The 13,692-nt window shown below is 29.8% G+C and overlaps 1 protein-coding gene across 2 annotated transcripts in view; it reads right to left on the bottom strand.

The window, feature by feature from the left end:
* LOC101515223 (cyclase-like protein 2) overlaps positions 1-3,992 on the bottom strand; it is a 4,847-nt gene extending 855 nt beyond the window's left edge. Inside the window, exons 1-6 of one of the 2 annotated variants that reach the window (XM_073367024.1) lie at positions 3,555-3,989; positions 3,309-3,353; positions 2,932-3,004; positions 1,706-1,803; positions 884-954; positions 1-27 (exon numbers count right to left, since the gene is read on the bottom strand). In XM_073367024.1, coding sequence (XP_073223125.1) covers positions 1-27; positions 884-954; positions 1,706-1,803; positions 2,932-3,004; positions 3,309-3,353; positions 3,555-3,951 — 711 coding nt within the window. In that variant the 5' untranslated portion in view covers positions 3,952-3,989. Of the gene's footprint in view, positions 28-91; positions 369-883; positions 955-1,705; positions 1,804-2,931; positions 3,005-3,308; positions 3,354-3,554 lie in introns of those variants that run through there. The other variant, XM_073367023.1, reaches the window with a different exon arrangement.
* Positions 3,993-13,692: the final 9,700 nt, after the last annotated feature.

Raw genomic sequence — 13,692 nt, 5'->3', positions numbered from 1 at the left:
CTTAAGGCCCTCCACAAGAATGATTTCCTGATGCATTTGAACTTTGTTAGTGCATTGATTATTTTCAAAACAACGAAATCAAAAGAACGCATTCAAGCAACCTCTCTCTTCGACCAACTGTATCGACTATCGACTAAAACTGTAAGTATCACTCCGAGTAAACTAAACATTATGTGTCGAATGGTGACACCAGCCTCCAAGAATATGCAAATGTACCGCTAATCTGGATTGGTTCATCAACAGCTGAACCCAAATGAGTGAATTAAGGCTGGAGCATTGAGTATAGATCTATCGAGTGAAATAATCATTTTGAATAAACACACAAAAGCGCTGGTGGTGGAATTGAGCTTTGGAAGTGCTGATAAAACCTGATCAGCTATAAAATTCTATTAACAACGATGAATGGAGAAAATTAGCAATGCTGATAGTAATGCCTAAGTTTAAAAAACTTCGTAAATTTTTGAATTCTAGGTCTGTGGTCACTGCTTAGACATGAATAGTACATCTATTTGACAACTGGAGGTTTGAAGCAATCCAATAAATATTTATCCCCCGAACAAGAGATCACATGATAGAGGACATATAATGATATAAATTTATACTACCATCAGTCTTGCTGAAAACACCAAATGAAATTTATTGCCATAAGAAGTGCCAAAATAATGCACTTGAACATAGAACCCACCATTATCAACATTAAAGGTTAGAAATTTCAAGAAGAGAGAATAGTCCTATACATACGGCATACTTCTTCCCACATGATCTTATTTGTATATTCTAAATTTTGTAGTTTTTTCAACTCAAAATAGTCGGAATAATTAACTAATCATAATTAAGGAGTAAAATATGCATAAACTACCACCAGAGGACAAAAATTTCTTACCCTGCTTTCTAGAAAAACAAGATGAGACTCAACCGAGTGATCATAAGCTGCAGCAGATAAGAAATCAACTCCTGCCAATTACATCACCAGAAATTGAATTAGTTCAAAAATAACTTCGACTAGACGGGGAAAAAAACATAAATATGACTAACCTAAATTGGAACAACAAAAGTTTTCCACCAAACTAGGTTACTAGCACATGTCTGGGAGATACTGATGTTACAACAACAAATAGTTTTTCTGTGACTGTTGGGGCATGCAACACGTACATTGACTGTTAGACTGCTGAATTAACCAATTGAAGGCAACAAATTGATAATTGTCAGGCCATATACAATTATCAAAGTGTATATTAGAATATATAGAAAGGCCGTGTCTTGATTATTAATATCCAATAAGGCAGGTGAAAAGGCTGGTGCAAGGAAAAACAGTCCACACATGGCATTAACTAGAAAGAGTGAGGTCAGTAAGTCAAAGTAATCATCTATGATCTGAATCTTGTGCATTCAGAAATTGCAAACATTTATTAACTTACGACCTAAGAAAATCTAATTGAAATATACTAAGTCAAATAGGTTGACTCCTATATATAACAAAAAAGAAGACATGACAGAAGAAATGGCCAGAATTTGAAGGGTGCAAAGAAACCTATATAAGTAAATGATGACCCCATATTATTAGACGAAGAAGACTGATTTAAAAGAGAAATATGACTGAAAAATAAGAATGCAAACAACTGATACTAGTTATTTTAATAAATAAATAAAAAGACAGGAGAATTTTTGTTTGAAGAAGCAACCCAAATCATAAATACTATCTCACCTACAAGTTTGATGTCAGTGTTCTCCACCAGCCATTTTGCACCATCCTCCTTGAATCCAACATAGCTTGAGTCAAATTCTTTCTTAAACATAAGCCGCCTAACATTTCAACAAAAAAATTGCCTACGAGTCATATGTTGCTTCTAATAAACAAATACATTGGCTAATGTTTGAAATTACAATGTTAATATGTTATACTGATGTATGAATCATTGAAGTTAAAATAGCAAGATCAAATCAAACACACTTAAGTCTATATTCGAGTAAACTGAAGGGGAATGATTGTCTAAAAACCTTTTTATTTAAATCTTTTCATAAAAAACCTTCTTCTCCCTCTCACATCCCCCAATCTCCACCATCCAAACATACCATGAAATTTGGTAAATTGCATTCACAAAACTATAACAACTAGAGAACTACTTATCTCCTATTTTTTTGCTTCTAAACCTATATTCCATAACATTACTTTTCTCCCATAAAGTTCGCTCATTAAAGTCATAGATCTTTTTCTAATCCTTTCTCTATCTCTCTTTTTTTGTGACGGCTCTCTTTAAAGGGGAAGGATTATCTATAAACCTTTTTATTTAAATCTTCTCATTAAAATCCTTCTTCTCCCTCTCATGTCCTCCAATCTCCACCATCCAAACATACCATGAAATTTGGTATATTGCATTCACATCATAGATCTTTTTCTAATCCTTTCTCTCTCTCTCTCTGTTTTTTTTTTTGCAACTCTCTCTCTCTCTGTTTTTTTTTTTTTGCAACTCTCTCTCTCTCATACTCTAATATTATTTAACTATAAATAAAATTATTATTGTCTTACAATTTTTTTTGAAATTAATAGCTATAAGCTCAATTCTCATTTCTAAGCTCCCCTTGAGAGCCATATATCATTGGTACTAATCAAATCTTGTTCTTAAGTATAACCTCTGCCTACTACCCACCCCCTCTCCATCGTCCAATGGTCTATCCGTCCAAAACCTTACATATAAAATGAAGAAGCAGCTATTACTTATCCAGATCCACAACCACATTAAAATGACTATGAATGTGCAACCTAAAAATTTAATCTGGGTGATAAAAATTTGTCAAAACATAGACGTATATGAATGTTATACAAAACACATTTCGTGTATATGCAAGAACTACGAAGGTGCCTTAGAGAAGCAGTTTCAAGAGCCAGCAAGAAAAAACATCTTAATGGCACATGTAACTTTTACAACTTACCTGTCAGTATTTAATGTTCTGAAGAGCACACGGCTTACACCTTTGGGGATATTCAACGACTTCATAACTTCAGCTGGAAAAAGATAAATTTTTGAATATTTTAATTAAACAAACATAATCAGTGGTAATGGCCAATGGGGATAAGTTTGCATTTTCATAATAGAAATCCAAAATAAAATGGCTCAGAAAACAGTTTGCAAATAGGAAAGCAGAGCATCTGCAAAATTTCATGCTTAAGAGAAGCACTATTTATAATTTTCTATGGCAAATATTCTGTGGGAAGATTGAGCATTTACAAGGCAGACCAAACTGAGAAAACGAAAATTGAATTGCATAACAAATTAAATGATTTAAATAAGAGCATCAGTTGCACATACCAGTAATGTTTTTATCCCGTGGAACATCAACCAAAAGGGCAAGACCTATGAACAGAACAAATGGTGCATCAGTTTTAAGCGCCTAACCAATTTATAATCAACAACCAAATCATTCCAATAACAATACATCAAAGAGAAATAATAACAATAATAAATATTACAACTAATATTATTGCTGCTAATTATGAATATTATTGTTTTGAGTAAGAATAATTTCAACTAAAAAAAGACCTAATACGATAGTACCATTGAGGAGTCGTATGTCAAGCGTGTCGACGTCAAATCCGGCGTCGAAGTAATTGTCATAGAAGTGGCTGGGCGCGTCAACATGAGTTCCGGTGTGAACACCAAGCTTAAAAGCCGAGCCATTAGCGCGTGAGCCATTCTTCATGCTAACATCAAGCCACAGGAAGTGACCTAATCCCTCTTTTGAGTCCCACACCGGCATCTCAGGGGTGTACCTGTGAGTGATATCGAATATTCTTCCGTCATCGTAGACTTCTCGCCGTGGAGGAACAAGAAGAGTTTCATCGCCGGTGAGGGAGCAATCGCCAGAATCGAGGCCGGGAACGGAAGGATAGGCTGTGGAGGCTGCGGCGACGGATATGGCAGAGATAAACGCAAATAGAGACAGAGACTTCATGCTACTACTTAGTTCTTAGTACTTTAATTTTTTCAACTTTTATATATATCGGATTTGGATCATCCTATGTAATTTTTTCTACAATATTCTCTAGCTTCATTTTTTTCTCTTTCATCCTTAATTTTAATTTAATGTAATTTAATTTTTTTTCTCTCTAACTAACTGTACAATCTTTAGTAATAAAATATTAAGTGAGTGAAAAAATTATCGTTAAAAACATACTCCATTATATATATATATATATATATATATAATAATTCATTAATAAAAAATAACATCACAAATTTTACAAAAATTACAATAAAAATAATGTTGAAAGTAGCATCCAATACCACATTGCCAATGTTTTCTTACACGTTATTTTCATCTTCTTGTTGTTGAGGATGTATAGGAGAAAGTGATGTAGAAGAACTACTTCCATCTTGAGTCCAATTGGATATTTGATTCAACAGAGTATATGCATCCCCAAAGCTTAGAATCTGAAAGTTTTGTTGACACATATTATTAAGTAACTGGGTAGCGGACTCATGTGTATTAGAACGAGTATTGAACGTGTTATACAATAATTCTTCTTCACTTGATGCAAAGGATAGTCGACGATTGTCTTCTTGATTTGGTTGTTGGCTGTCAAAATTAAATTGTTCCCTTAGCGTAAACTCATGAGATTGATGTGGTATGTGAGTAAAAGTATGAGGAGGCGGTTGAATATCATAAGGTGTTGGTATATAATATTGATTTTGTTGTGTTGTGTTGTGCATTGATTCCTGAAATAAATGTTGGGTAGATTGTGGTGGAGGTTGGGGTGGATTGACACGAGAATCAACCAACTGATTTTCTACATAAATAAATCGTTTAGAATTTTTGCAAAACCAAATAATGTATTTATAACTTGGTTTAAATTTAACATTTAGAGGTTGACCATGAAGAATATGATTCTCTCGTTCATTCCACTAATTGTTCTAATTTTCGTAGAATAATGTCCAACTATAGTCAACTTGTTTATGCAAATCTACCTTATGATAATTTTTCATGTTCCTCAATTAATGTGGAATTTATTGAGGTAGTCCAAATTGTAGTTTCACTCTATTTGTTTGATGTATTTATATTATGTAGAAACGAATCAAATATGTAGATACATTTCATAATCAATTGTCTTCTAAATTATCTTATGTTAGATGTATGTATGACCTTCAGAGAAACTGATATATAACATGTTTGTTAGTAATATATGCATAAGAAGAAATAAAATAATAGAAATAAATTAATGTTTTAATATATTACATCCTTAACGGTCATGTGATCAATTTTGATCGATATTCAGCGGTATGATAATGAGGTGTACGCTAAATTTCATATATTTTTCACTATATCTACGAAAATAAATTTGAATGTTAATGAATTAATTAATAGTTTTATAAATATAATATTTACCTTTTTACAAACAGAAAATGAGACTCAAGATTACTTATTGGTGCAAGAAATAACATATAGTATCATGCCCAAGTTTGAAGTAGATGTGAACATCCACCGATCGACATAATATCGGGTTCAGATGCACGACACAGTTCTCTATAAAGTGTTGCCAAGCACGCTAAACCCCAACTTTATTCTATTGTCTCTCGCAAATCTCTAAAAAAGTGCAACCACAAAATATGTACTCTGTTGTGGAATTTATCAGACATTAATATGTCGCTGATCAATCCTAAAATATACGCTATACAATGTGAAGGTGATCATAAACAAAAGCATAAAGTCGCTTTTGAAATTTGGTCCATCAATTAAAGTGAATGTGATCATTGCACATATTCGGGAACAATACAACTACGCAATCACCTATAGAAAGACATGGATGGCAAAGAACAAAGTTATTGAGACGCTTTATGGGAACTGGGAAAAGTCTAACAATGACCTTCCAAGGTGGTTGTTGGCTATGCAAAAATTTCTTCCGGGAACTATTATGGAAATGGAAGTATCACCTGCATATTCTGATAATACTATGTTACAGGGGTCAAAAAATTCCAAACGACTATTTAGGGATTTCCATTTGTGCATCTCTGGGTTTAAATTTTGTAAATCATTTGTCTCGGTGGATGAAATTTGGTTGTACAACAAGTACAATGGGACTCTGTTGCTAGCCATTGCACATGATGGAAACAAAAATACAATTCCCATTGCTATGTGAGATAAGGGGTGTTTAGAGCTGTTTTTTGAAAAATCTAATAAGGTATATCACACCTCGAGTCAACGTTTGTTTGATTTCAGATAGATATGAATTCATTAAAATTGCTTATAATAATCCAAATAATAGTTGACATGATCCTCTGTCAACACATGTGTACTGCATCATGTTGAGGTAAAATCTCAAATTAATATTTTGATGTAAATAAATAAATGTTAAGTAAAGACTCCAAATATTATTCTAAATTATATGTTAATTTAACATTTGTTTTTTTAGTGTAATAATCCAAGATAGATACAAAACAAATTCAAGAGAAATCGATTTAAAGAAAGAGCTAAAAACGAACACAACTGAACCAAGAATGTTCTTGGCATAATCTGGAAAGCCAATAACGTTTTCCACGTTTCTGTCATTTTCATCAAGCAAAACCAAATCAGTTTTTAATGCAAGGAAAACTCTTACAAATCGCGAGTGGATTTCCAAATCATATACTGGGAATATAGAGCTCTCATATGAGCAAAAGAAACACTCAAAAAGATCAAATATTAAAAGGCACAAATCAAAGCAAAAGTGTCAAATGATTTATCTCCAGCATTGTAACACCAGTCTCCAGATTTATAAACATTCTCCAGCATGTTACACATAATCTTCAGCAGCAAACAACTTTCTCTTGCATGATTAACAATTGTCTCCAAAATGATTAACATCATTCTCCGGTATGATAACATCAACCCCAAAATGATACAATCATTCTCCAGCTTACTCACCATCATTCTCCAGTATGTTTTGCACGAATTAAAAGGCAGTCTTAATCTGAATCAATTAAGCAAATCTCTGAGATGTTTGTGTGCATAAACAAAGGATCATCACAGTCAAGAAAGATAATCTACAGATAAGACATTATTATCACAGAAGTAAAAAACGTAGAATGTTCAAATCAAGTCTGACATGTGACAATAAGACACCTTTTCAAAGGTCATAATAGCTCTCTTCAACCTCCTTGAAGCCTATAAAAGGAACTTCAAGCTCAAGTAAGAAGTAGAAATTCAAGTGCTAAGAAAATCCATTAATCACATACACTTCCATACTCGAAAGCTTCTCAATTGCAAAAAAATCAGTTATAATTTCCTCTTCATATATCCAAATCATACTATTAAATTATTTATCAAGAATCTATTCTCAAACACGAGTTAAGCATACTCAGATTCTATCAATCTCTTTAAATCATTATTGTGTAAACTCAAAACTATAAAGGTTGTTTATATTTTGAGTAGTTTTGTAAACTTCCTTTTATGATTTAAAGGTGAATTGTAAAATCATCTCTAAAGATTGATAGATAACTTGGTTGAATCCTTTTTTGGGTGGAATGGAATTGTCGTTACATATCAAGGTTGATCTTAACAAAAACTGTGTAAAACCAATAACGTTCTCCGTTTGAACACTTAGTGGAAAATCTCACAGTTGTGAGAACTGGACGTATCCCGAGTTGGATAAATCATGATATATCATTGTGTGGTATCTCTTCCCTTATCTCGATTTACTTTCAGTCATTTTGATTATCAAGTTAAATAGATAAGCTAAAACTGTGATTTTAACTAACCAAGAACGTTATCCGTTTTATGTTTCCAAAACCAAAAACGTTCTTCGTTTTCTGTTTTCATAATCAATATCAATCTTGAGTTATTTTCTTAAGATTTTAATAGAAAATTTTAAATATTTGAATTTATAATTCAAACCTCCTTCCTAGTAAATTGACATTTCTATTTCACATCCAACACATTGCACAAAATTTCAAGAGAGAGTTCAATTACAAGGAACTTCAAAGAAATCTTGTTTGTATGTGTAATGATCTAATTTTTCTTAGTATATTTTCCACTTATCACTTTATAATACTTGATAATTTTTACATCATTTATAACAGCATATGCATTAAGTGAGTCATCATTCAAATATTACCGCAATGAAATCAGGATGGCAAATCTAGAGGTTTTAAGATGGATCGATAATATCCCCCAGAACAATGAACTATGACATATTCTCAAGGTCGATGATGGGGACACATGACAATAAACATTTCCTAGTTAATAAACGCAATGCTCAAGGGTACATGCAATCTCCCAGTCACTGCTTGGTACACTCAACATACTATAGATTGAGAGTTTTATATGCAGAAAGGGGACAACAGTATCATGCATCATTAGCTTCTGGTCAAATATACACAGACGATTGTATGGACAAGATTAAATATGAAGTGGGTAAATCTAATATTCACCAAGTCATACAATTCGACCGAATTTTTTTTTATGGTGCATGAAACAGTAAATCCAATATATGTACGTCCAATTGGTCATTTCGAAGTCAACCTTCAAATAAAATGGTATGATTGTGGAAAATTTCATGCTATACATGTGCATTGTACACATGTCATAGCTGCATGTTCTTACATTTGTCAAAACTATTTAGTGCATCTACCTGACATATACAAGGTTGTTAATGTATTCAACATCTACAAAGAATAGTTTCCATCTATATCCAATGAAGGATATTGACCCACATATGAAGGTGAAACATTGTATCACAATCCTAAAATGTGAATAATTAAAAAAGGTAGTCTAAATAGTTCCGTATTTGAATTGAAATGGACGTTAGAAAAAAAGTGTCAAGAAAATGCGGACTATGTCGTCATATTCGAAAATATTGTTCAAATATTACAGACAACTCTAATCAATCTATGTAATTTAAAATTTATGTTTATGTATTTTTATGAATTGTATTATATTTATTTATTTTGTTAATTTGAAAAAAAATTGAAGTTTGACAAAAAAAAATAGAATATGGGGTATTGAAGGAAAAAAAACCCGGTCATTTTCACCTTTTCCTACATTATTATTTTTTATACTCTCTTTCTCTTTTTAATGACTCGAAAATTCAATAGTCTAATTTGACTTTTTTTTTTTTTTTAATCTTAATAAAAGATTATAAATTTTACCATAATTAACTTACACAAATGTGAAGTCTCGTATACTAACTCGGGACAAGACGATTAAGCTAACTATTTGTCAGTTGAACTAAGCCTTAAGGACTATTCTAGTAATAAATTTTGTGTGTTGTTGAAATCTAGTGATAAAATATCCCTGAACTAAAATCTGCAAATAAATATTTTAACATAAAAAAAATTTTATGGGCGGAAAAAAATATTCTTGAAACTATTCTTGTTTTAAAAATAAATATTACTTCGACTATTCTAACAAAGACCTACAGGCTAAGATCGAATTATGAGTTTATTTGATTTTTTTTTTTTTTGTCAAGTAAAAATCATCTAACAATCCAAACATGAAGAAATTTAGTAAAGATATTTTGGACTAGATTTCGACCATGACATAATAAAATATATAAGATTGAAAATATAATCTCATCTTAGTGAATTTAAATTGTTTAACTAACATATAAAGTACTCAAAAATATAAAATACAACTAATTATAATTTTCATCTTGAAAATTAGTCGATTATCAAAAATAATATCTTATTTCTAAAAAAAATATAAATAAGTCTCTCTCAAATCACAAATAAATTATATAAGTCATATTTAAATTTCAATCGAAATCTTAGTTCGATTGAAAATTAATAAAGTAGAACTCACTCTTCTTTTCCCTATAATGTAAAATTTCATTTATAGATTTTGACTTTAAAAAATGATCACTACTTAATAGAATGAAGAAACTCATGAAATTTTATTTTGTCGTAATGAGTGCGATGTTTAGTTTGTTTGTCATCATGGTGTTAGTTCGGTTATTTTTTTCGTCTAAGTGCAATGTTCACAAAGGCAATAAACTCGTTATGTAAGAGGCTTACAGATCATATAAGTAAGAGGCTTACAGATGATATCTCCAAATCCAACCTATCAGATTTATATATGACTTGGCAGCACATAGTTGGATTGGTTAGAACATAGACCACCAATAGCCGCTATGAGCGAACACCAATACATTTTTTTTCAAAGATGGATTAAATTAAAGATTGTGGATCTTACATTATTCTCGACTATTAGTCATATATGGAAGAAATTAGTTTAGTAGTTATAATTAAAGTTTTGGTTGATATTCTTTCGTTTACTTCTAAAATATTTGTATATTGTGGGTGTGTTTTTCACTTTTTTTTGTTGGTTTTGATAACAAAATATGGATGGATAATCAAAATGGGGAAGAGAGGAGTTTTAATTTTCAGAAGAAAAAATCAGAAGATAGAAAGAATAGATATTTTTTTCTTTATTTTTTATTTTTCAGAAGAAACAACAATCCAACTTCTTTCTTAAAGTCATATATTTTGAAATTAAAACAAAAAATAGAAAACGAGAAATAAATAGCATCATCGTTATTTCAACTTCCACTAATAATCGGCGCCAACCACCAACTGTGCACCACGCTGCCTTCTTCTTCACAACATATCACATATATGCGTCACTATGTTTGTTGTTATTTTCTCTGTCCTTTTACTACAACACTTCTTTTGATTTGCTTGTCCTACTTTTACATCTAAAATAAAAATTTTATTTATTGGTTTCTGATTTGACATTTAAAATGAAATGATGAGTTATATGAAGCTTATATTAGAATAAAAAATGAGATTTTAGTTAGATTGATTTATTGAAGTTTGAGTTTTTGAAGTGATGCTCGTTGGTTTATGATTTATTAAAACTTGAGGATGTTTACCTTCTATTTTAAAACGATATTTAGCTCATGTTTGAAACGTAGCTTGGCTACTGTTTTGAAAGCATGTGTAGTCTTACTGTTCTAAAAGATACCTATTGTCTGTTATGTAACGATGGTTCAACATTTACTTTATTAAATTTTTATGTATTTAATTAAAAAAGTTAATAAAATATTGCTTCAAAATACTTATATAAATTGTGATAATTTGACCGTTACAAAGCTCGTTGTTATTTAATTTTTTTCTAAATAATTATAAAAAATTATTTTAAAGTGGTTAATTAGATATGACGTTTTTTTAATTTTTGAGCGGTTATAAAGTTGTACAACATGAAGATTTTAAAGCTCATTTTTATAACTATAATGATAAAACAAATTAACTAAATTTAATATTTTTTATGCCTTGAGTTTTTTTAAGATACAAGTTGAACAATTTGATAGTCTTAAAACTCGTATTTTTTAAATAAATTATTAAAAACAAACTAATTGTATTTCGTCAAAACTTTTTTCTTTTCAACAACAAAATAAACTTTAAAAAACTATGCAGTTTTGATTTTTCCAACTAAAAGATACGTAAGAGCAATGTCGTGCTCTTGTCAAACATAATAAAAATTTATTTTGTTTTATTATTTTTCTTAAACACACATTTATTTCAAAATCACATTAAAAAAACAATTAATATTTATATTTAATAATAAAGAGAAATAAATATATTTAAATTAATTTTAATTTTGTAAAATTAATTATAAGTAACTATATTTTAACAGATGTCGTAGGGTGTTAATATATTTCCTATGCATAATTGACTCTCTAACTTAAAATTTGATTTCGAATATAAATTTTTATTTTTTAATATTTTTTCTATTTTAAAATAAACTTTAATAGCGATTTATTAAATTTAAAAAATACTCGATATTTTGACTGTGACACCGTATAATCAACCTACTTGTCATTTTATAAATAAAAAAAAAAAAGTATTATATGTTTAGTTTAGCTTTTGTTGAACTCACGTCATTTTCAAATACAATTTTAAACATGAGTTATAAAAATTACAAATTATAATTTTTATTGAAATTTGAGTTTAACCTTATATCACCGTCCCAACAAACAACCTAATGATAGTAATTATAGTCTTAATAAGACAAACTCTATATATTTTGTAATATATCGAGTTTTGAAAACAGACATTTTTCTATATGAAATGTCTATATTTAAGTTTATATTAAATCATTTTTACACAAAGTTGTCTAAAAATAAACCATTTTACAGAAAATTGAGCTAGTCACTCCAAGCAGCTACTCATGTTGAATCCAAACCTTTATTCTTTTAATTTAATTATTAACATATACAGCATTACTTTTTGTTGCACATGATATATTTAGATGAGATAGTTACAATGAAAATAGATGAAAAGATCATGTCGGTGGTTGGTACCAAGATTAAAAAAAAAGTGAGGCGGATAAGTTTAAGATACAGATCCTGAGTGCAATGCAGCTGTAAATATGAATCAAACAATAATAGTCAACTCTATTGTCCCCATTAGTCTTCTGGTTTTAAAGCTTCATGTCTCCCACCACACAAGAGAAGTTTACTCCCTTCTTTTAAACTTTCATTTTCATCCACCACTCCTTCTACTTGTGCAATGTTTATTTATTTATTGTTTATTTGTTATTGTTCAAAATATCAAAAACTTTTATTGTGGTATTTCTTTTTTATAAACTTAATATCCTCGGCGCACAATAATAAAGACTAGTTTCTAAAACTAATTAACTGAAATTCTTTTTAAGAATTTAACTATCCCAACATAAGTTACTGATCATAGACCGAAATTCCTAACTAAATACTTCCTCGGCTTCCTTTTAATTGTTCTTTTTTTTTCACCTATTGTCTCGCCCTATAATAAATGATTAAAGATTTTATTAAAAAATTAATAATTAATATTGTATAAACAATGATTAAATAAGAATAAATTTTGCTGGAAAAACATGAAAAATTGTTAAAATAATATTTGTGTCACACCATGTTAGTATTTATTGATCTTTTTCATAATTTAAGGTATTTTTTGAGTTTCAAAAACTATTTTAAAATTAATTATGTTATCGAATATATTACTGAATTGAGTTGCAATGTCACCGAATATATTATTTGATTAAGTTGAATACTCTTTCTTTAAAAGATTCTTATATACTCTCTTTTTAAGATGGTTCACGAAATCTTAAAGATTAAACAACTTAAATATATGTGTACGATGACGCGTGATGGTTTATTTGTGTGCGTTTTTACCTCAATTGTTATATCTCCTCAACTTTATAAGCACTACCGATGCGTGTCATCTCTCGTATAGAGGAATTCCTTATTTTTTAAATTTACATCAAAATAACTTTCATTAATATCAATATTATTTTCAACAATCTTTTATTCATCATCATTTTCAACATTGTGTGGCAGCTAAAACCAAACGAGAACCAATCTTTTGAGATACTAAAATCAATTTAAATAGTCGATTCTTTTAATATATTTTTTATATACAATTTTGTGTGATTGAGTTTTTTTTTTTAAATAGCTCTTTTTCCACAAAAAAAGGTTAATCTACTGTTTTTTTTAAAAAAATATACACCGAAAATACCCTCGTTTTCAACTTAACTCCACTTCACAGTTTGAATTAGCGAAGTTGTATAGAATTTAAAAAAAAAAATAGAATTAGCGAAGTTGTATAAAATTAAAAAAGCAAAGTCATATTGGCCATTTTTATTTTAATGATAAAAAACATGAAATTCAGATACTATCAGTAGAGCTGTCAAAAAAGCCCTCAACACCAATGCCTCTTTAATTTTTTTTTAAAAAAAAACTTCTAA

The sequence above is a fragment of the Cicer arietinum genome, chromosome 4, assembly GCF_000331145.2.
Source record: "Cicer arietinum cultivar CDC Frontier isolate Library 1 chromosome 4, Cicar.CDCFrontier_v2.0, whole genome shotgun sequence".
In the NCBI taxonomy this organism is placed as follows: domain Eukaryota; kingdom Viridiplantae; phylum Streptophyta; class Magnoliopsida; order Fabales; family Fabaceae; genus Cicer; species Cicer arietinum.
The sequence above is the reverse complement of the archived record's forward strand: the minus strand, read 5'-3'. Positions and strand labels throughout refer to the sequence as shown.